The 25,433-nt window shown below is 43.2% G+C and overlaps 1 protein-coding gene across 7 annotated transcripts in view; it reads right to left on the bottom strand.

Annotated features, from left to right (window-relative positions):
* The window catches only part of LOC118387048 (SAM and SH3 domain-containing protein 1-like), a 342,773-nt gene that overhangs the window by 106,298 nt on the left and 211,042 nt on the right, over positions 1-25,433 (bottom strand). The window contains exon 1 of one of the 7 annotated variants that reach the window (XM_035775156.2): positions 6,381-7,056. The exons of 4 other annotated variants lie outside the window; for them this stretch is intronic. In XM_035775156.2, the coding sequence (XP_035631049.1) occupies positions 6,381-6,530 (150 nt within the window). In that variant the 5' untranslated portion in view covers positions 6,531-7,056. Of the gene's footprint in view, positions 1-6,049; positions 6,069-6,217; positions 6,238-6,380; positions 7,057-25,433 lie in introns of those variants that run through there. 2 more of the 7 variants (XM_035775160.2, XM_052523876.1) reach the window with 2 other exon arrangements.

Raw genomic sequence — 25,433 nt, 5'->3', positions numbered from 1 at the left:
CCTTGTGACTAGCTAGACATCCTCTAGGGGAGTGCATAGTGACAGATGACAATGGCCATCACGTATCTGATGCAACGCTAGAAAGACAGTGATAGGATCAGTTACACTTGTTACCAGTTCAGAACACTGGGGAGGCGGTTAAAGAAACTATCCCACTCACTATCATTTTCATGATTCATTACAAACAGGAGTAAGTGAATTAGCGCCTCGCTCATGTTTCATCCTAAATCATAGAACACATTGACTCCAAACCCAAGAGACTGACCAGGCTGGCGGTGCCCAAACAACTTCTCCCTACAAAGGCAGCGGAGGGTAAGCGATCCCTCACTCCACTCCTCCCTCCAGGCTTTAGCTGTGGGGGAGAATGGCCTCCACACCTGCTCTTACCCCTGTCCCACCCCTACACCAGCATCCCAGCCCAGGCTGTAGGAAGGCCCAGGCAGAGTTGAGGCCCACCCCCCTCCAGAGGAGCTTCCTGAGGATATCCTCCACAGCACTGAGAGAAACACCTGCCAGCCCTGCCTGGCCCCTGACTGGGAGGGGGAGATCTGAGCTGAGCTGGCCATCCTAGGCTCAAATGTGGCAAACCTAGGTTGGACCAGGGTTGATGTGGCTTTACTAAGGCTGGGCTAGGACAGAGGGATGGTGAGACAGAGGCGGACAGCTCAGCAACTACACAATGCTATATTGGAGGAGGAGACACTCTAAACAAATTTAGGTTTCTTTTAATTTGACCATATGTTGTCACAGACACAGTTTCAAAATACATTTGGGCTGAATAGGCTCACTAATAAAACATATCAAAGGCTGGGTAGAAGGAAAGTATCAACAAGCCCTTGAGATGGGAGACAGAACCCACTCATACTGTACGGAGGTCTGAAAACCTTTAAATATACTATTTCCTCAAATGTACCAAAATGTCTTCCTGATACTTAACTTTGAGGCAGACATCCATGCAGATTGGGATGAGAGCCATTTGAGAATACCTGATAGGGAATACAGAAGAGGACTGTCAGCTGTCCAGATATGTGCTCAAATTAGAGTACATGTCGAACTCATTCCACGGAGGGCCGAGTGTCTACGGGTTTTCGTACTTGATTGATGAGGTCACTAATTAGTAAGGAACTCCCCTCACCTTGTCGAGGTCTTTATTGAACCAGCAGACACTAGGCCCTCCATGGAATGACTTTGACACCCCTGAATTAGAAGCTGACGCGGCGGAATAGAGCAAAATCACTGTTTGAACTTACTGCTACATTTGCAGAGGGAGGTACTAAAGGTGTGTACTGTGTTTATGCGGTTGAGGACTGGTACTTCCAAATATCCACCCATTCACACTAACACTGTGGAAATGTTATACATGGCATGCTGCCTTTTAACATTATTTATGGAAAGCTAGATACAAGAATAATAACATGCACATCCTACAAAAAAATGTCAGATCCGATTTAAGGACTTGCTGAAACCTCATTTCTTCAAAGAACCAGAGTTGGGTCGGCTCCAGTCTACAAACCCTGTTCAAACAGCCGAGATGCTCATGCACCCATAATGCAATAGTTATTCATCCCTTCAAAGCCCCAGATTGTTAATTGGCTTAGGTCTATGTTTACCCTGTTGTAACCACAAATAAATGACAGGTTCACAAAGGTATTCTCATTAAACACATTCCTAGCGGTGGTTTAACCTCAGGCAGAGGGGCTCCTAGCAATATCACTACAGGCATGACACAGGACCACAGACCTCCACGCTTGAGTTAACTATGATGAACAATGAATCACCTAGTCACTGCACGTCCATGAATAGGTTTACGATACATTATAATTAAATGAACTCATTCTTGAACTGGAATTTCAATTCACTCCCTGGGAATTACCTTCTGTACCCAGGACTCTCTGATGTAGTTCGAACTGTAGTGAAACAATCAACAGTAGAGTGGTGGACTTCAGGTGTTGGACCTTCATTTGATCAACCTGTTACAGGAGTACTTTCCTGCAATGCAGGAAATATAAAACTTGTAGTGCAGCGGTGTCAAACTCATTCCATGGAGGCCCGAGTGTCCGCAAGTTTTTGTTTTTTCCTTTCAAATAAAGGTCCTCCATCATCTGTAGTCATACAACCAAATTAGGTAGATTAGGTGCATGTCAGAAAAAACTTGGTATGTAGACTTCACATTCATTGGTTACTGAGAAGCTGCACCCCAAATGGCTTTACTAATCTGTAACAGTAGTGTTCAGATGTTTCAATAGGCTCAGGCACAGGCTTACTCAAAAGGGCATTCTCATGTCGGGCCCCAGAGACAAAGGCCATAGAAAAGCATTACATACTGATAACAAACTAAATATAGCACGGCCATTTTGTTGCCAAAAATATTGGGAATCTATTGTGCTGAGGCCTTTGAATTGGAAAGGTTTCATAAACACTGGGGATTGAACAATGACCATATTGTTGGCCCTGTGATTACTTCTACAGAAATACTGACTGAAACAGCACAGATATAAGGTGGAGTGTTGGCAGCTGTGCTGCAGTATTCAAACCATTTCCAGTCACTTACAGCCTGTACTTCTAAAGGAAATGACATAACGTGGTTTCTGGGATTTAGCACAGTCATTACTTTATATTTCAACAAGGCAAAGAGAAATGTGATAAATAAACTAAAGGAAAAACAGTAACACACCCCTACCTACATGTACAAATGACCTCTAACCTGTAATAATAATAATAATATATGCCATTTAGCAGACGCTTTTATCCAAAGCGACTTACAGTCATGTGTGCATACATTCTACATATGGGTGGTCCCGGGAATCAAACCCACTACCCTGGCGTTACAAGCGCCATGCTCTACCAACTGTGCTACAGAAGGACCACCCTGTACACCCGCACATTGACTCGGTACCGGTACCCCTGCATATAGTCTCATTATTGTTATTTTATTGTGTAACTTTTTATAATTTTTTAACTTACATTTATTTGGTAAATATTTTCTCTTTCTTGAACTGCACTGTTGGTTAAGGGCTTGTAAGTAAGCATTTCACGGTAAAGTCTACACTTATTTTATTAGGCACATGTGACAAATAAAGTTGGATTTGATTTGAATAACAATAACGAGGCTATATACAAGGGGTTATTTACCAAGTGAAGAGTTTCAGAAGAAAGGTCTTTGTTTCTGGCCATTTTGAGCCTATAAGTGAACCCACAAATGCTAATGCTCCAGATACTCAACTAGTCTAAAGAAAGACAGTTTTATTGCTTCATTAATCAGAACAACAGTTTTCAGCTGTGCTAACATAATTGCAAAAGGGTTTTCTAATGATCAATTCACCTTTTAAAATGATAAAATTAGCTAAAACAGCGTACCATTGGAAAACAGGAGTGATGGTTGCTGATAACGAGCCTCTGTATGCCTATGTAGAAAATTCCATAAAAATGTAATGTTATTTCAATTTACAAAAAAGTTGCTTTTCTTTCAAAAACAAGGACATTTCTATGTGACACCAAACTTTTGAACGGTAATGTATATTTGCCACTCCTCAACTAAAAAATATTTGGTCGACCAACAGCCTATTGACCAAACAATCGACCAGTCAACTGAATGAGGAAAGCCCTAGAGTCCAGTGAGTGTATATCAAGCATGTGCAAAATAATCAGTGCAAAAACAAATAAGAAATAAGAATAAAATAAGGGGGTCAATGTAAATAGTCCTGGTAGACATTTGATTAACTGTTCAGCAGTCTTATGGCTTGGGGGTAGAAGCTGTTCAGGAGCCTTTTGGTCCTAGACTTGGCACTCCGGTACTGCTTGCCATGTGGTAGCAGAGAGAACAGTCTATGACTTCCTCTGACACTGCATGTTATAGAGGTCCTGGATGGCATAAAGCTTGGCCCCATTGATGTACTGGGCCATACGCACGACCCTCTGTAGCGCCTTGTGGTCAGATGCTGAGCAATTGCCATACCAAGCGGTGATGAAACCACTCAGGATGCTCTCGATGGTGCAGCTGTAAAACTTTTTGAGGATCTGAGGACCCATGTCAAATCTTTTCAGGCTCCTGAGGGGGAATAGGCATAGTTGTTCCCTCCTCACAACTGTGTTGGTGTGTTTGGACCTTAGTAAAGTGTACACCAAGGAACTTGAAGCTCTCAACCTTCTCCACTATAACCCAGTCAATGTGAATGGGGGTGTGCTCAGTCCTCTTTTTCCTGTAGTCCATGATCAGCTCCTTTGACTTGCTCACGTTGAGGGAGAGGTTGTTGTCCAGGCACCACACTGCCAGGTCACTGACCTCCTCCCTATAGACTGTCTCATCGTCGTCGGTGATCAGGCCTACCACCGCCGTGTTGTCGCAATCTTAATGATGGTGTTGTAGTCATGCGCAACCACACAGTCGTGGGTGAACAGGAAGTACAGAAGGGGACTAAGCACACACCTCTGAGGGGCCTGCATGTTGAAGGTCAGAGTAGCGGATGTGTTGTTGCCTACCCTCACCACCTGGGGGCGGCCCGTCAGGAAGTCCAGGATCCAGTTACAGAGGGAGGTGTTCAGTCTCAGGTTCCTTTGCATAGTGATGAGCTTGGAGGGCACTATGGTGTTGAATGCTGAGCTGTAGTCAATGAGCAGCATTCTCACGTAGGCACTCCTTTTGTCCAGTTGGGAAAGGGCAGTGTGGAATGCAATGGAGATTGCTTCCTCTGTGGATCTGTTGGGGTGGTATGCGAATTGGAGTGGGTCCAGGGTTTCTGGGATGATGGTGTTGATGTGAGCCATGAACAGCCTTTTAAAGCACTTCATGGCTACAGATGTGAGTGCCACGGGGCAGGAGTATAGCACGGTGTTGCGATTTAAGCCCAAGCCTAGTGGAAGAAAATGCTCTCTTCCATTAACAAATTCTGTTTACCTTACTCAAAAACCTGAGTAGTGACCAGATGCCAATATGAGGGACATGAAATCAGAGTCGTGTCTCTCTCCTGTGACATCATAATGATATTACTGGTAACAAAACATCCTTCAGACCAAAAGACCCAGTCTCAGGTATCTGTGATGGAGGAGGATGTGTGAAAGGCTTGCTGTCACCTATGAAGGAGGTGTCACACTTGTCTAGTGTGTGTGTGTGTGTGTGTGTTTGTGTTCCAGCTGCAAGCAGAGGAAAGGCGTTAAAGATGAGAGCACTGATATACATTTGCATCCAGTGTAATAAATCTGGTTAAATTGCATGGCTGGAGTCCCAGGTCTCCCACCCAGAGTCAAAGGCTAGGACACTCATCTCCGTTTCTCACACACACACGGGCCCGCACGCACACACACACACACACCTCTGTCTCTGTCCTCGGTATTAGGCCCATTCACACTCCATTCATCTACTGAACCAGTCCAGACCAAATGAACACGTTGATCTTCAAATGACCCACCATTCACATGCAAAAAGACATGAACTCTATTGATCACTCAGATCAGATGGCCCACACACATCTGTACAATCAAGATGACCATGTTGGCATACAACATTGAAAGCCTCCCTGGGGATCCAGAGGCCTTGGCTTCAACTCCAATTGCTGGATATCAAAGTGATATTGTTGTCAAACCAGTGCCAGTTGTGTTCAAGGTGCTAGGAGGTGTGCACTGATAAGGGACTAACAAGCTAAAGGTTGGGGGGAAAATGACATGGAGAACAAAATGTAGCCACACATCGACACAACATCACATTTCAGGACTGACAATATTTCAATCAATGCAATTTGCAACAATTTTTCCATCATAACCTTTCCAAAGTAACATTCCAGCACAGCAACAAAACACAACAACAAGTGTTTTGGCATGGGGCCCTCATAGAACACACAGGAGCTCAACTCTCCTAAAACAACATGAGCAGTTACAATGTTGTAACAATGTAACCAACACAACAATGAAGTTTAATCAACGAATTGTAATGGAGGCTACTTGTTACCTCTGTCTGAAACAACAGACAAGCACAATTCCATTTTCGCAGCTCAAGTGCACCAGACTAGGAAGATAGCACACAAACAGGTCATTTTTAAACTCAAGAGCAACATACCATTTTCACTGGATTCCAGGTTGCTTTGAAATGGGATCACCTCAAAAACAAAGCTCATCGGGAACAGGTTGAAGAAGGGAAATGACCCGAATGCCAAACCCATATTTTGGGCACCGAGGATGGAATGTAAACTTTGCGCTTGTCGCTTTGAGAAATAGACCAGCTTACCTTGCGTTGTTGTTTTGGGACGTGATTTACATGTTAACAAGTATCAATACACAACCACTAAATGAGCAACGTGGGTCTCCCTAGGAGGGACACAGTTAAAAGCTTTTCTCAGTTGGTTGTTACCTTCCTGTCTCCCCTCCCCCAAACCGGCCCACAAACTTACAAGCATCCCCATCACGTCTGTCCATAGTTGGGAGAAACTGTCAGAGACTGCGCCGTCCGCCTCGGGTTCAAGTAGGGAGAAACTGTCACACACTGCTATGTCCGCGTCGGGTTCTACCGAGGCGCCTGCCTGGTCGCATTGGCCCTCCATAATGTCTATGGTTATGAAGTATTGCCGTTGGCGCAATGTTTTGATCCGTGACCATACGCAATTGTCTGACTACTGACGGACACCTCTTCTTGAGAAAGTTGTCCCCGTCTCAGCCTTAAAATCATTCAGCATTCCTTGGCACAAAATATACTGAGGGAGTGAACAATCTCCAAATGCCTTCAGACATGCTTGGGAAGTGCAACAAGTGCACTAAAACTCAGAGGCAAGTTGAATATGTGTCAGCACATATTGCAATAACACGCACAAATCGCAGTAAACTCAATTGAAGCTGACGTTACAGTGCAGGGTTTTCATCTGAAAAGTTAATTGGTTGAGCTCTCCGCAGCTTGCTGCCGGTGCGCTTCTGGCATAAACCAACATTTACAGCGGGGGACATTTGGCACGAAGACAGACACCTAATTCGACACTATTTATCTGTATTAGAAAAGAAAAAGCCAAATCAATACGAATAAAAATTCAGTCGCGAACTTTGAGAAATACTCCCATTAACAACAAAGAAGGAGAAAACGCCCGAAGCGCAGTCCTTGTCTGTAATTATCCACGCTCCCCCCTCTAACAGCAGTGAGCTCCCCTCTCTAGTTCACTCCTCCCAGCAAAAACATTTACACAACAAAAAGTCCTCTGGTCTGGTTGGTGTCAGTCATCTCTGCACTAACATACCAAAGGAAATCTTACACCAATATAGTCTAATAGTCTGTTTCTTAAACTTTGGTAAAGGTTGTGGAAAGTTGCCAGACGGACATCTAACCCTTTATTAGGCTACTATCCGCGTATCCTGTTGCTTTTCCACCAATACTTTCTCCACAGGGTTGAATAGGTTTAGGAGAACAAAGCGATTCTCCACACAATTGTATCAAAAACAACAGCGCATGGGAAAAATATTTTTGGGAGGCGTGACGTATACCGTGACCTATTCGTAATAGTGATAAACCGCAGGAATAGTCTCCAATTAACAAACAAAGACAAAAGCATGTCAAATAGAATAGCCTACACATTGTGTATAATTTATGGCGGCCCACTGCACCATAGCAATAACAGTGGAAAAAACTACAAACCTGTCCACTACATTATAATATATGTGTAACTACATGCCATTATAAAACACATGTACACTGTTTTATATAGGATAGTGGAATTATGAAAATAAAATACAATTGATCTGTATAATGATGATTTAGTTATCAATATGGGTAAAAACGATAGAGTTAGACTTCATAGAGTTACAAATGAATCCAAATGATGTTGCATACAATTTTAAATTCTACAAAAAATAATAATGTAGCAGCTGGCATACATCTCTGGATTCTACATAGTGTTGAATGGATGATTAGGTGTTTGTTTTGCTCTACCAGGCAACTACTGTAATGAAGAAGTCTTGACTTTGTCTCAGTATGTCTCTGTGCTGCCAGAAGCACATTCCCAGAGAGAGCAGCATGTCTGCTGAACAGCAACAGCTGCCTGCAGTCTCGTGACAGATTTCAGAACAGCCTGAGCGAGTGAGAGAGAGAGAGAGAGGGAGAGAGAGAGAAAGAGAGAGAGAGAGAGAGAGAGAGAGAGAGAGAGAGAGAGAGAGAGAGAGAGAGAGAGAGAGAGAGAGAGAAAGAGAGGAGAGAGAGAGAGAGAGAGAGAGAGAGAGAGAGAGAGAGAGAGAGAGAGAGAAAGAGAGAGAGAGAGAGAGAGAGAGAGAGAGAGAAAGAGAGAGAGAGAGAGAGAAAGAGAGAGAGAGAGAGAGAGAGAGAGAGAGAGAGGGAGAGAGAGAGAGAGAAAGACAGCGATAGCAATGAAGCTAATTGAAAATTGAAATTGAAAAAGAGGCAAAGAAGAAAGAGAGAGGGTGGGGGAGTAAGGAGATGCTACGATCTGTGCCTTTCCTGCCTTGTGTAATACACTGACACAACCATCCGAGGCTGTAAGAGAAGAGAGAGGACCAGTCACGACTTCTCCATTCTGTGGAATGGACAATGACAACCTACCTGCAACATTCTGACACTAGGAAGAGCCCCTGGGCTCAGTAACTCCCAACTCTATATAGTGAAATGTGATCAGAGGCTCACTGAGGATTACATGGGCGGTGTATTCCATCCGAGGCTGTAAGAGAAGAGAGAGGACCAGTCACGACTTCTCCATTCTGTGGAATGGACAATGACAACCTACCTGCAACATTCCGACACTAGGAAGAGCCCCTGGGCTCAGTAACTCCCAACTCTATATAGTGAAATGTGATCAGAGGCTCACTGAGGATTACATGGGCGGTGTATTATTCCTGTAGGTGGTGGTCATTCCTCCATTCCTCAATTCCCTCGTTCTCTCCATCGTACACATAAATCAGCCTAATCCGCACAGACCACAGAGGCTAGGCTGTGGAGGGAGAATGTCTTTCACAAGCCTGGGACAAGCAGCAGCTGCTCAACAGTATCCTGCTTACAGTGTAAACACATAAAACAAGGGAAGCACAACCCCAGCTTTGTTCCCTTCAACCCAGGGGATCATTCACCACTGACCCAGCCCCTAAACCCCGGGCTAGGCCCTGGCCCTGGGCTAACCTGCCTGGCTAAAGCTGTGGAATGGTGGAACTGGGAGGGATTGGGATGGTATGTGTGTGTGTGTGTGTGTGTGCATGTGCCAACCCATTATTTTCCTAAAAAAATCAGGTTGTGTTGCAGGAACCATGATGATATCTCTAGAAGCACCACCACCACCCTTCACCCTGCTGAGGTGTTGTGTCACTAATGCCCACCCCCCTGTTCCACCCTACCCTTCCCACACTACAGGACAGGACACCCCTCACTGTGCCCCACCTGTAATCTCCCAAACAGTAGGGTCAGCATGCTAATGAGGAGAGGAGGCACAGCCTGTTGACTCAGAGCACACTTATTATATACAGCCTCTGCTAATACGCAACAGTGTGTGCGCGTGCAATGCGTGTGTGTGTGTGTGAGGACCCTGTGGTGTAATCTTGTTCCTTTCCCATCACCTCCAGTCCAGATAATAGGTGTCATTTTGCCAGACAAAAAAAATGTCCTTTATTGAGACAGTCAATACTGTATTACTGCTTCCTTTACCAGAGCCCTCAAATTCAACTCTTGACCTTGAAGCCAGTTCCACTGCGTTTTTTCATTGTTCCCCTCTAAGCAGGGACAGATTTAGGGTGCGTCCAATTAATGATCAGGTAAAACAGACAACCAGAAGGCTCCAGACCTCGTAGGGTAAGAGTTTAATACCACTGGTATAGAGTATCCAAGATTGAATCTACTCTACAATAGAATAGCCAGGAGCCAAAACAACATACCATGTCGTCAGCAGTACAAGAATGAGGACAAAGAGAAACATGCGTAACACATAAACACAGAACAACATACAGCTGATACTAATTGAACTCCTATACATTTGGGAGAGAGATAAATACAATATGTCATGGCCATTAAATAAATAGAGAGCGTTCTGTGAAAAGTAATGATGTAATGACTATCAATCCCTCCAAGAATGTAAAAGTTGAGTATACCCCAGAAACCTACAGTTGAAGTCAGAAGTTTACATACACCTTGGCCAAATACATTTAAACTCAGTTTTTCACAATTCCTGACATTTACTTGTAGTAAAAATTCCCTGTCTTAGGTCAGTTAGGATCACCACTTTATTTTAAAAATGTGAAATGTCAGAATTATAGTAGAGATAATTATTTATTTCAGCTTCCCAGTGGGTCAGAAGTTTACATACACTCAATGAGTATTTGGTAGCATTGCCTTAAAATTGTTTAACTTGGGTCAAACGTTTCGGGTAGCCTTCCACAAGATGCCCACAATAAGTTGAGTGAATTTTGGCCCATTACTCCTGACAGAGCTGGTGTAACTGAGTCAGGTAGTAGGCCTCCTTGCTCGCACACGCTTTTTAAGTTCTGCCCAGACATTTTCAATGGGATTGAGGTCAGGGCTTTGTGATGGCCACTCCAATACCTTGACTTTGTTGTCCTTAAGCCATTTTGCCACAACTTTGGAGGTATGTTTGGGGTAATTGTCCATTTGGAAGACCCATTTGTGACCAAGCTTTAACTTCCTGACAGATGTCTTGATATGTTGCTTCAATATTTCCAAAAAATGTTCCTTCCTCATAATGCCATCTATTTTGTGAAGTGCACCAGTCCCTCCTGCAGCAAAGCACCACCGCAACATGATGCTGCCACCCACGTGCTTTACGGTTGGGATGATGTTCTTCGGCTTGCAAGCCTCCCCCTTTTTCATCCAAATATAACGATGGTCATTATGGCCAAAGAGTTCTATTTTTGTTTCATCAGACCAGAGGACATTTCTCTAAAAAGTACGATCTTGTCACGCCCTGACCTGAGATATCTCTGTTTTCTTTATATTTTGGTTAGGTCAGGGTGTGACTCGGGTGGGTACGCTAGTTTTGTATTGTCTAGGATTTTTGTATTGTCTAGGGGTTTTGTAGGTCTAGTGGTTTTTGTATATTTATGTTGGCCTGATATGGTTCCTAATCAGAGACAGCTGTTTATCGTTGTCTCTGATTGGGGATCATATTTAGGTAGCTATTTCCCTTTGGTGTTTGTGGGATCTTGTCTATGTGTAGTTGCCTGTCAGCACTTGTTTGTATAGCGTCACGGTTCATTCTGTTCAGTGTTCATTCTTTTAATAAATAAGAATGTACGCATACCATGCTGCGCCTTGGTCTGATCTTTACGACGAACATGACAGATCTTTGTCCCCATGTGCAGTTGCAAACCGTAGTATGGCTTTTTTATGGCAGGTTTGGAGCAGTGGCTTCTTCCTTGATGAGCGGCCTTTCATGTTATGGCGATATAGAACAAATTTTATAGTGGATATAGATATTTTTGTACCTGTTTCCTCTAGCATCTTCACAAGGTCCTGTGCTGTTGTTCTGGGATTGATTTGCAATTCTCGCACCAAAGTATGTTCATCACTAGGAGACAGAACGCATCTCCTTCCTGAGCGGTATGGCGGCTGCGTGGTCCCATGGTGTATATACTTGCGTACTATTGTTTGTACGGATGAATGTGGTACCTTCAGGCGTTTGGAAATTGCTCCCAAGGATGAACCAGACTTGTGAAGGTCTACAATTTCATTCTGAGGTCTTGGCTGATTTCTTTTGATTTTCTCATGATGTCAAGCTAACAGACACTGAGTGTGAAGGTAGGCCTTGAAATACATCCACAGGTACATCTGTACAGTCAACTTAGTGTATGTAAACTCCTGACCCACTGGAATTGTGATACGGGTGAGTTATAAGTGAAATAATCTGTCTGTAAACAATTATTGGAAAAATTACTTGTGTCATGCACAAAGTAGATGTCCTAACCGACTTGCCGAAACTATAGTTTGTTAACAAGAGTTTTGTGGAGTGGTTGAAATATGAGTTTTAATGACTCCAACTTAAGTGTATGTAAACTTCCGACTTCAACTGTATATAACTCAAGACAAGCAAGCTTCATATGTGAGTCCAGAATGCTAGTTTGTCTATGCCGGCCCTCTCTGCTCTCTTTCTCTCTTTGTGCTCTCTCTCTCTCTCTCTGTTCACTCTCTTTTTCCCTCTGTCTCTCTCTCTGCACCTGTGGTATTAATGGCTGGTAGTGTTGTGAGTGGGTACACACAGCCGTCCTATCCTGAGCTGCATTGATATTCCACTGATCAGATAGGTCAGTCTCCGCTCTCACTGAGGGTGCCCAGTACTCTCCAGGCCAGATTGGAAACAATCACTCAAACAAACACACACGCTACTCATAGCCATTGAAAGACAGGCCTAGCTCTAATCTGTTAAGGTTATGACAAGCTTCACGCCGTTGATCTACGTGTGTGCGTGCATGTGGGATTTTTGGATTAGCAGATACCTTTTGGTAACATGTTATCCCAGGGGGTCACATGGGAGAGAAACCAACGTTTTTATTTTGTCTTTTCATTTTGTGAAAGCAAAGAAGAGTCACCTTACCTTGCTAGTAGTAGTCACCTTACCTTGCTAGTAGTAGAGTCACCTTACCTTGCTAGTAGTAGAGTCACCTTACCTTGCTAGCTGGCAGCCTGGCTAAAAACATAGCAAGCTAGCTAGCCTTTTTAGCTTCCCAGATCAAATCAAATTTTATGTCACATACACATGGTTAGCAGATGTTAATGCAAGTGTAGCGAAATGCTTGTGCTTCTAGTTCCGACAATGCAGTAATATCCAACGAGTAATCTAGCCTAACAATTTCACAACAATTACCTTATACACACACAAGTGTAAAGGAATGAATAAGAATATGTACATAAAAAAATATATGAATGAGTGATGTAGGGTATCTAAACATTATATAAAGTGGCATTGTTTAACGTGGCTAGTGATGCATTACATCAAGATGGCAAGATGCAGTAGGTGGTATAGTGTACAGCAAATACATATGAGATGAGTAGTGTAGGGTATGTAAACATTATATAAAGTGGCATTGTTTAAAGTGCCTAGTGATACATTTATTTTATTTTTCCAGTGGCTGGAGTTAAGTCAGTATGTTGGCAGCAGCCACTCAATGTTAGCGATGGCTGTTTAACAGTCTGATGGCCTTGAGATAGAAGCTGTTTTTCAGTCTTCTCGGCCCCCGCTTTGATGCACCTGTACTGACCTCGCCTTCTGGATGATAGCGGGGTGAACAGGCAGTGGCTCGGGTGGTTGTTGTCCTTGATGATATTTTTGGCCTTCTTGTGACATCGGGTGGTGTAGGTGTCCTGGAGGACAGGTAGTTTGCACCCGGTGATGCGTTGTGGAGACCTCACTACCCTCTGGAGTGCCTTACGGTTATGGGTGTACCAGGCGGTGATACAGCCCGACAGGATGCTCTCGATTGTGCATCTGTAAAAGTTTGAGTGTTTTTGGTGACAAGCTGAATTTCTTCAGCCTCCTGAGGTTGAAGAGGCGCTGCTGCGCCTTCTTCACCACACTGTCCGTGTGGTTGGACCATATCAGTTTGTCCATGATGTGTACGCCGAGGAACTTAAAACTTTCTACCCTCTCCACTACTGTCCCGTCGATGTGGATAGGGGGGTGCTCCCTCTGTTTCCTGAAGTCCACGATCTTCTCTATTTTGTAGACGTTGAGTGTGAGGTTATTTTCCTGACACCACACTCCGAGGGCCCTCCCTGTAGGCCGTCTCGTCGTTGTTGGTAATCAAGCCTACCACTGTATTGTCGTCTGCAAACTTGATGATTGAGTTGGAGGCGTGCATGGCCACGCAGTCGTGGTTGAACAGGGAGTACAGGAGAGGGCTGAGAACGCACCCTTGTGGGGCCCCAGTGTTGAGGATCAGCAGGGTGGAGATGTTGTTCCGGTGACCTGCTTGGGTGTCCCAATAAGCATAGCTTCAGTCTGCTGCTTTTCAGCTGGAAGAAGTTCTCTTTCATCAATGCCCTTATGTCATCTTGGCAGCTGTCAAGTTTTGCTAGGGTTGAGAAGATGTCCAGTGTGGTGTTAATACTTGGGTATCATTAGCGTAGCAGTGAAAGTTGATGTTATAGTCTCTGAGGATTTGAACATTAATAATGAGGATTTAACATGAATAAGTTATTACGTTATCATGAATACGTTATTACGTTATCAGGTGAGCAACAACTTTTTTTTAAATGAATAACATAATAAATTCAAACGATCATGTAATAACATATGAAGATCAATGTTTTTATGTATTATTTCCCTCATTTTAATGCAAATACCACCCTCTACACACACAAACCTATGGACATGTACTCATACACAAGCACACATTGAAATGTACACACATGCACAGTCATTACTGCTGTTAAGTTTATGGATGTTTGAGGGTCAATCAGTCACACACTGTATGCAAGCACGCACATAAGCACTCATTTCATGCACAACCATACAGACACACTGCATCAAATTGGGGGAAGTAATACTCACAGTTCAGCATTTTATTATGTTATCTGGCAAGTTATTACATTAACCGGTTATATTACTTTAAACATCTAAAATGGTCTGGGCAGGGGTGATGTTGTGGATGTTTGTCTGCATCTGTATGTTGTCATTTCTATGTGTGTTTTGTATTGGTTAAAAAACAAATAATAATAAGTAAAAAAGTAGTCCAATAGGATTCGGATACAGGTGACAAAATCCTATAGGACTGCGAGAATATTACAACTTTTATTTCCCCCAACAGGAACAAAGTTCTCAAATAGGATTTCAATAGGATTCTGATAGAGGTGACACAAAATGTGAGAATCCTATAGGATTCTATTGGATAAATCACTAATCGATTAGGATAATTTGACTAGGGCCACTTCAAATAAAATGCAACGATCCAAAATGTAGCAGGCTGTCTTCTACAAGTTGTCCTCTAACCAGTGATTCCGTGTGTTTTTTTTTGTAAGGTTAGTTTGAACAGGACGTGCAACCAGACTACTGATCCTGTGCGAATCACCATCCCTGTGTTTTAAGGGATATAACAGAGTTTAACAGGCGTTGCATCCAGTTTGGGTAAGAACAAATTGATGCTTCAAACAAAGTGCTATGGACCTAGCCTACAGATGAATGATCTGTTTTGTCATATATCAACTTTCCTAGTGCCATACTCCTCTTTCAATAGACAAAGTGGATGATTTTGTGCCAATGAATTGCCAAATACGTCAGGTAATTAAGTCTGCATACAGTATGTTACAGTTCATGGTTCTTACTGATATGCATTATTATTTAGACTTTCTCCGAACTGAAGGCCATTAGGTCAATATTAGACTATCCCTAGACATGTGAAATGTATTCACGTCTAGAAGAGCCTCCAGGCTTCCTTCATAATGGCCAACATTGCATGAAGGGGCAGTTTGGTAAAACTAGTCCCGTCTGAATCATCCACTGGAAAAACGGACCTGCTGGGGTAATACTGTTCTATAGTAATAGTAGTCCAGGGTTAACATGGATACAACCTCAAAAAAATGATATACTGTATATATGAATACAATTGTGGCACATGTATGGTAGGTAGTACATTTTATGTTTAGGTTTTCAATATTTCAGACTGTTTATTGATTATTGATTTGGAAACTTCAAAACAGTGTTTTGACATTGGGCTATTTATGAAAGTTATTGTCAACAGGAAGCAGCAACAGCATCCTTTTCAATGTACAGCATATTTTAGGAATATAAATGGTACTTTCAACATGAATATCCAATAGAATTAGGTAAAACTGCTAAATGAGTCCAACATTGTAATGTGATTTATTTATTTTGATGATCTACCATAAATTAACGGGGTTGACCTGCCTATAATATGGCACATATACTGTATTTGTCAAATAACAAACAAACAAAAATATTTATAATCTGTTATAACAATAGTTATTAAATTACATAACGACATATAATTGCCATTTGAAATGGCTACAATTTAGCTAGCTAGCTAGTCAGGTGAAGAGGCAAAATGTGGCTTACAGTAGTTTCTTAGCAAGTATAAAAACGAGCGCATAAAATGCTTTACAATGACGAAAATATGACATTGCCAACTTCGTCAGGAAACAAATACTGTGCACACAGTTCTTGCATTCACGTACAGTAAATGATAAAACTGCTAGAATAATGTTAAAACCAGAGATTGTGTGCATAACCACAACTTGCAAGGTAAACTTGGGGTTCGGCAAACTGGAACGTCATCAGTCACTATTAAAGGGACAAGCGTTCTTACAGGCGAATAAAACATAAATTAATATAGATGTTTATCTGATCAACGAACATTTTGTCATTAATACTGTTGTATTGTACTAATGACAACAAACTATCATTTAATGGGTTCAACTAAGAAAAACTGTTCTAATAGGATTCTGATTGGGGTGCCAAAATCCGACAAGACTATCAAAAACATATAGGATTACTCTTGATTTCCAATAGCGGTGACACAAAATCCTATAAGATTGTGAGAATCTTATAGGATTCTATTGGAAAAATCACAAATCCTATAGGATATTTTTGAGTAGGTCAACCTGGAAGGACTGAGGAACAGAAACAACCAAACAAACAATAATACCTCAGTAAATTACAGCACCACAGGGTGCTAGGACCACAAAGATACATGAATAGTCCTATAGAGACTGTTACTAGTTAGATCGGTATAGTATATTGAAAATGTGTTAAGCAAAAATTTCATTTTAATTTTTTCATTTTAAAAACAAATGAATGTGAAAACTGTTGTGGCACCAGGGTGGAATGTATTATAACCAGGCTGCTTTATATTTCTCTGGGGCCTCCGGGGTAGATAAATACAAAGAAGTTTCATTTGATTTGGGGCATTTGGGGCATTCTTTCACCCAGTCATCTTTGTGTAGTAGCTGTTCTAATAAAGCCCTGTGTTTCTCATATCCTCATTCTTTCACAGGATAATTTGGGATCATGTTCTCAGTTATTAATGCAACTCTGAGGGGTCAAGGACCATTGCATCCCCAGGCACCCTGTTTGAACATCCGTGTGTGTGTGTGTGTGTGTGTGTGTGTGTGTGTGTGTGTGTGTGTGTGTGTGTGTGTGTGTGTGTGTGTGTGTGTGTGCATTCATGTTTGGCCCTGGGTGCTTCACATGCCACTGACTCCTGTGATTGGGAGTTAATCACAGAACCTCAATTAACCAAACACCTAATTACCATCATCAGTTAGCCTCTCGCTAGCGTATTCATTTCATTAAATGTCAACACATTGTTCTGTAAACTATGAATAAAGGTTTTCAGGGAGGATAAATAAATGGCTGGCTGTTGTTTGTGTTTTCTAGGTATTATTTCTCTCGGGTCGGTCAACAATAATACATGAGGCTTTTGAAGGTACAAGCCAAAGCTAACTTGAAACAAAGAGAGGGATTTGACCTGAGAGTGAGGGAGAGAGAGGTGGAGAGAGAGACAGAGAGAGAGCAAAAATAAAGATAGAGGGTGAGAGAGAAATAAAGAAAGAGAGCAGGGGGAAAATGTGTGATACCAGCTGCGTGGAGCACCACACACAGCGGTCGGTATGACAACACTAAACACCGCACACAGCTGTCGGTATCACAACACTAAACACAGCACACAGCGGTCGGTATCACAACACTAAACACTGCACACAGCAGTCAGTATGACAAAATGAAACACTGCACACAGTGGTCGGTATGACAAAATGAAACACTGCACACAGCGGTCGGTATCACAACACTAAACACTGCACACAGCAGTCAGTATGACAAAATGAAACACTGCACACAGTGGTCGGTATGACAAAATGAAACACTGCACACAGCAGTCGGTATGACTACACTAAACACAGCATACAGCGGTCGGTATGACAACACTAAACATCGCACACAGCGGTCGGTATGACAACACTAAACACTGCACACAGCGGACGGTATCACAACACTAAACACTGCACACAGCGGTCGGTATGACAACCCTGAACACCACACAAAGCGTATGGTATGTCAACATAAATAATCTGAACATGGAGTTGTTATAGATGGCCAGTTAGATAGTAATGCAATGTGATAACTTATACACACTGAAATGGCTTTAGAAAGATACAGTTTGCCAGAGGAATTTCTTATGATAAACGTAGGTCTGATAAGGATGAAATAGCTTGTTTGGGTTGAAATGTGAGGGCATGTACGCTTGTAGCAACACGTAGGGAAGCTGACACTGATGTTAACTAAGGAGAGTTATGCTGTCTATACTCTGTCTGCACTAACCATGTACAGTATATGATCAAGTATGCGTGTATTAGATAGTGTGCATAAATTCATGTTCACACACAAGCACATGTACACACAGACACACACACACACATGTCTTGTTCTGTCTCTCCTAAACCCAGCAGCCCAGCAAACCAGTAGTAGATAACCAAAGCATATTTCTGTTAAGCTTCCCAGATTCTCCACGCAGCATGAGTCCCCTGCGCCATATATTAAGTGATTGTTAGTGTGTGTGTGTTACTGGAAATACTAAGATTCCAGTTTGTTCTGTAATCAGGCAAGACCAGTCCAGGGAGACAGAGATACAGTTAAAGTCCAGCATAAGATTGCTTATTAGAATGAGCAGCTAGTCTTTGCACTGTAGAGCTGTGGGAACCAGAATATACTGGTTCCTCAATCCAGTACAAACTAGACTGTGCACAGTGATCACCTCTTTCTATGTCATGCACGGCATGTATGCACGACACACACACATACCACACACACACTTTCCCCCACAGAGTTGATCAGAGTTTAGCTCTATGACAACAGGGCTGTCTGTGACAGATGGTCCAGTCAGTGTGACATTCAGCCAGCAGTGGTGACACACAGTACAGAGCAGGTGTCCATGGTGGTGGTGGTATTACCGCAGGGCAGCCTGGCACTCGACTCACTGATCTGTTCTACAACAATACACTGCACATTACCCATACGGACAGCTATACCACAGACACTGATCGAACTGGGCTGAGGTTAGGGAAACACACTATGTGAAGCCCCTGCTGTTGACAAGGAGAGAAAGAAAGGGTGTTTTGTTATTTCCAAGTCTGTAGGCGTATACTCCAACTTTAGCTCAAGGTCAAGCTGACAAATGTAGGCAGCATTTGAGTAAAAACAGCAAATGTTATTTAAATGTATTATCTGTATGTTTCCCATAGGGACATCGAGTAATGTCTCCCTCCTCTGTATGTCTGACTAAGTAGCTCCCCCTTCTGTTGGCCCTTAAGTCCAGCCACCGGCACAAACTACAGCTCTACCCCACAGAGATAGATAGAGGACTCATCTTTCTATCTGTGCCATTATAGTGTCTGTGACAGCATGGGCAGCACCATTGAGACTACAACCCATAGGATTCCTCACCCAGTTGACTACTTTGACTACTTTAAAATGTCAGAAGCATTGGGGAAGTGCTCAATGGCTCTACCCTTGCTAATGGCCACAAGAGGCCTCTATCATTCTCTTTTCCCCTATCTCCTCCTAGCGAATACCTGTATCCTGCTGTATGTACGCCAGCGAAGATTCTGTTTGGGTAAAAATGGGTTACCTCTTAGGGTTAATGGCCATGTGTGCCACATACCACTACACTACTGTGTATCATTATCAGCTGCAGTTTCATTCAAGGTGAGTTTTACTGTCCCTGAGTCCATTTTATGGGCCTGCAATTCTCAAACTTACACGTGTGTTTTTGTGTGTGTGTGTTTATCCAGCAGAGGAGGCCGGTGGAAGAAGCTATAGGTGGACAGGCTCGTTGTAATGGCTAGAATGGAATAAATGGAACGGGATCAAACACATCAAACATATGGAAACCAAATGTCTAACTCTGTTCCATTATTTCATTCCAGTCCTCCTATAGGTCCTCCCACCAGCCTCCTCTGTTATTCAGTGTGTTTTAATGGGTTACTGTACAGTAAAGTTAGGGGGTTGGCCAAACAGTAGCCAGTGGGGCATGGTAAATGTTTGTTTTATAGGTCTCTCTCTGGTCTGTGTCGTCCTAGCTAACCACTCTCCCCTGCCCTCCTGATTACTAGCCTACAATAGGGCATCGTAGTGGAAAGCTCTGACTCAACATGAAACTGAAAGATGATCTTCATTGTAAATTACAAACTATCATTATCATTTTAGGGCAAGTCGTCCTTTTAGTCAGCAGCTCAGTCCAAGGTCTGTATAAAAGTACCATTGTTTATTCGTTTAGAATAATTCATTTTAGGAGTCTTGGGTGAAGAGAAACTAAAAATGTTCACAAAGTACCACAACTTTTCTGTCTCAGGGCCTGCTCCCTTATCCTTCCAATTGGAAACTCTGACACGGTGACTTGTGTTCCCACGTGAAGTAGAAAGCAGGTCTAAATAGGAATGCATCTGAAAATAAATACTATGGTAAGCAGAGGAGAGGATATCAGCTCACTGGGAAGAGATGCCCTATGCCCATCTCTGGGGCTTCTTAAACTCACACATGGAGACACACAGGGAAGTACAAACACACACATATGCAGTGCTATATGACATCAAAGCCAGTTGTGTTGTTTTGTGGTGCTGTCATCAAATATCATTATAAATCCTCGTTAAGAATCGACTGTACATGAAACGGGTTTCACACGATCACCAGCACTGTCATAAATATGTACTGTTCCAATCTGCCTGTGTGTGATAGGTCAGGTTCAATGTAGATTTATTTGCCCAGCAGCAGCAGCCGGCTTCAGACATGTTTAATGTTTGGTTATATATTAGACGTTAAAATAACTTGTTGCACAGCCAGCCCCGGCCTGCTCTGTGGGCTGTTCTGCTGTAATTACTGTCAGCATTTACACAAAGAAACATACCGGTCATACTGTATATCTCATACACACCACAGGAAGTTGGTGGCACCTTAATTGGGGAGGACGGGCTCGTGGCAATGGCTGGAGCGGAATGAGTGGAACTGTATCAAATACATCAAAAATATGGTTTCAATGTGTTTAATGCCATTTAATTTGTTCCGTTCCGGACATTATTATGAGCCACCCTCCCCTCAGCAGCCTCTTGTGATACACACTCAGCGATGACAAAAAGACCCCGCCACTCCGGTCATGCCTAGACAACCAAACACTGCGGCCTCTCCGTCTCTTCCAAACAAACAAGAGAAACGCTCTGGTTGCTATAGTGTGTGTGTGTGTGTGTGTGTGTGTGTGAGCAGTATCCATCTTAGTTAAAGAGACTCACACCAGAGGATTCCAGAAGAGGAGAGGAGGCATCTCCATCTATGTCTGTCTGTCTGCATAAAAACCCAAACTCCACCACACAACACACAAACATACTGCACACTCAGCTCAACAACCACTGACCGCTTTCACTGCTTTCACAAGAATTTGCCCCAATCACAAGCCAATGGATCCTGATTATAGAGGCCCAATCTGAGCCCAGCAGTGGTAGGCAGCATCAAACTACAAACAAAACAAACAGTTCAGCATATACTGAGGGAATTTCCATACTGGCTTCTACAGGTTTGCGCAGATGGAGACACAAGATCAGAAGACTTAGGCTAGGCTTTGTGCCTGTCAGTCTGTCTTTGCTTGAGCAAACTCTTATTTTCATTGTCATATCAACAAGTGTGTTCTATCTGCCTATCTCTAAGGTTACAGAGAGACTTTGAACCCTTGCTCTGATCATCAACAGGCTCCAAGTCAGAAGTGGTTAAATCTGCCTCTGTCATGATAAATCTCTTCTACATGAATGTGTTTCCATTGGCGATGGTTCCCCTCATTATGAGCTATCAGGAGCCCTGTCTATCTGAACATCTCACCTATTTAACACAGAGCCATCAGCTCCCACAACAGCCCTGTTACATACGGTCTAGAACTTTATATCTCTCTCTTTCTCTCACTCACTCACTCACTCACTCACTCACTCACTCACTCACTCACTCACTCACTCACTCACTCACTCACTCACTCACTCACCATGTCTCTCTTTTTTAAACTCACTCTTTCTGTCCCTCTCTCTGTTTCTCAATCTGTCTCTCTCTCTCAGCCCCTGCCTCTTTCACCAGCCCAGTTTTTGGCATGGCAAACATATACCCGCACTCACTGACCAGGCTCATTTTTCTAAGGAGTCTCGCGGAACAGTGTGGTCAGTGGTGATTATTGTTGAGGGTTTAATGAGAGAAGAGGCCGCAGGACAAGGGGATACAGCTCCGACCAAACCCCAGGTAATGAGGCTCCTCTCCCTACAGCTGGCCAGCTGCCCCCCTAACCAACTGGAGTTGCTCTGGAGTCCTGCCATCATGACTAAGGACAATTTCTCAGTCCACATATTCGTTTTTTTGAATATCGAATGAATAAAACTGTATTCATTGATGCTGTATAGCAATTTGAGTTTATTTGCTGTTGGCATTTTGTATTTTTGATAATTTCTGGGGGCTTAAGAACATTCGAACCATGACAGAGACAGACATAGGAGCCATGCTGTCAGGTAAGGAACACTGTCTCCCCCTGTCTTCTCCTGTGTGTCACTGGATAGTCATGGGCTACATCAAGCTGACTGCCAGCCAAATACAGAGAGAGGGAGGCTGAGATGATGGAGGAACAGCTAGAGGGATGAAGGGAGGGAGAATGAGTAAAGGAGGGATGGAGGAGAGATTAGAGGAACCACTGGAATGGAGAGATGGAGAATGAGGAGGGAAGAATCCCTGGAAAGTGTTCTGTGTTGTGGCCTTTGCGCGCGCGCACACACACACACACACATACACATACACACACACACACACACACTATTTGTGAATTGATTTTTCTGCCGGGGGGCTGGAGCTGTGCACCCTGCTGAAAGCTGAGAGATCCAGGTCCAGGTCCTATGGCTAGGGGGAGCTGGCACCTGGCCCAGCTAAATGAACCATCTCTCTCCACTCTCTTTCCCTTCCACTCTGCACTAGTCCTCCCTTCCTCCGTCCCTCTGTTTCTCCTCTCTCCCTCTCCCTCTCTCCCCTCTTTGACTTTGCTCCGAGACAGGATTATGTGAAGGCACAGATCTGGAGAAGGGTACCAAAAAAATCCTATAGCAAGAACACAGTGGTCTCAATCATTCTTAAATGGAAAATATTTGGAACCACCAAGACTCTTTCTAGAGCTGGCCGACTGAACAAACAGAGTCATTGGGGGAGAAGGGCCTTGGTCAGAGAGGTGACCAAGAACCCAGTGGTCACTCTGACATAGCTCTAGAGTTCCTCTGTGGAGATGGGAGATCCTTCCAGAAGGTCAACCGTCTCTGCAGGTAGAGTGGCCTCCTCAATAAAAGGCCCGCTTGAAGCTTACCAAAAGGTACTTAAAGACTCTCAGACCATGAGAAATAGAATTCTCTGGTATGGTCTGATGAAACCAAGATTGAACTCTTTTGGCTTGAATGCAAAGCGCCACGTCTGGAGGAAACCTGGCACCATCCCTACAGTGAGGCATGGATGTGGCAGCATCATGCTGTGGATATGTTTTTCAACGGCAGGGACGGGGAGACTAGTCAGGATCGAGGCAAAGATGAATGGAGCAAAGTACAGAGTGATCCTTGATGAAAACCTGCTCCAGAGCGCTCAGGACCTCAGACTGGGCCGAAGGTTCACTTTCCAACAGGACAACGACCCTAAGCACACAGTAAAGACAACTCAGGAGTGGCTCCGGGGCAAGTCTCTGAATGTCCTTGAGTGGCCCAGCCAGAGCTCGGACTTGAACCAGATCGAACATCCCTGGAGAGACCTGAAAATAGCTGTGCAGCAACGCTCCCCACCCAACCTGACAGAGCTTGAGAGGATCTGCAGAGAGGAATGGGAGAAACTGCCCAAATACAGGTTTGGCAAGCTTGTAGTGTCATACACCAGAACACTCGAGGCTGTAATCGCTGCCAAAGGTGCTTCAACAAAGTACTGAGTAAATGGTCCGAATACTTACAGTACCAGTCAAAAGTTTGGACACACCAACTCATTCAAGGGTTTTTCTTTATTTTTACTATTTTCTACATTGCAGAATAATAGTGAAGACATCAAAACTATGAAATAACACATATGGAATGACGTAGTAACCAAAAAAGTGTTAAACAAATCAAAATATATTTTATTTCAAAGAGAAAACAACAGTCCATCACTACTTTAAGACATGAAGGTCAGTCAATGCGGAACATTTCAAGAACTTAGTAAAATGTTTCTTCAAGTGCAGTCGCAAAAACCACCACAGGAAAGGAAGACCCAGAGTTACCTCTGCTACAGAGGATACGTTCATTAGAGTTCAAGTATCACACACATCTCAACATAAACTGTTCAGAGGAACTGCGTGAATCAGGCCTTCATGGTCAAATTGCTGCAAAGAAACCACTAATAAAGTACATGAATAAGAAGAAGAGACTTGCTTGGGCCAAGAAACACGAGCAATGGCCATTAGACGGGTGGAAATCTGCCCTTTGGTCTGATGAGTCCAAATTGGAGATTTTTGATTCCAAATGCTGTGTCTTTGTGAGACGCAGAGTAGATGAACGAATGATCTCCGCATGTGTGGTTACCACTGTGAAGCATGGAGGAGGAGGTGTGATGGAGTGAGGGTGCTTTGCTGGTGACACTGTCTGTGATTTACTTAGAATTAAAGGCACACTTAACCAGCATGGCTACCACAGCCATACCATCTGGTTTGCACTTAGTGGGACTATCATTTGTTTTTCATCAGGACAATAACCCAACACACCTCCAGGATGTGTAAGGGATATTTGACCAAGAAGGAGAGTGATGGAGTGCTGCATCAGATTACTTGGTGTCCACAATTACCCGACCTCAACCCAATTGAGATGGTTTGATATGAGTTGGACCACAGAGTGAAGGAAAAGCCGTCAACAAGTGCTCAGCATATTTGGGAACTCCGTCAAGACTGTTGGAAAAGTAATCCAGGTGAAGCTGGTTGAGAGAATGCCAAGAGTGTACAAAGCTGTCATCAAGGAAAAGGGTGTCTACTTTGAAGAATCCAAAATATATATATTTTTTTTATATACTTATTCTGGTTACTACATGATTCCATGTGTGCTATTTCATAGCTTTGATATCTTCACTATTATTCTACAATGTAGAAAATAGTAAAAATAAAGGGGGAAAACCCTTGAATGAGTGGGTGTCTCCAAACTTTTGACTGGTACTGTACGTAAATGTGATATTTCAGATTTTGCGTGTTGATTGATGAAAACGTCAAGAGGTCTGAATACTTTCTGAATGTCAAATTTTTGTGGTAATGGAACATTTCTGGGATATTTTATTTCAGCTCATGAAACATGGGACCAACGCTTTACATGTTACGTTTATATTTTGTTCATTATATCTGACCCTTTTATAGATGGTATAATTGCGTGACATGATAGCATTCTGCAAACCCCTCACACCACGATGAATGGTTATGCCCAATTTTGCTTCACTACACGCTCCACTGCTTTG

The sequence above is a fragment of the Oncorhynchus keta genome, chromosome 8 (assembly GCF_023373465.1).
Source record: "Oncorhynchus keta strain PuntledgeMale-10-30-2019 chromosome 8, Oket_V2, whole genome shotgun sequence".
Classification (NCBI taxonomy): domain Eukaryota; kingdom Metazoa; phylum Chordata; class Actinopteri; order Salmoniformes; family Salmonidae; genus Oncorhynchus; species Oncorhynchus keta.
This window is presented reverse-complemented; position numbering and strand designations above follow the sequence as displayed.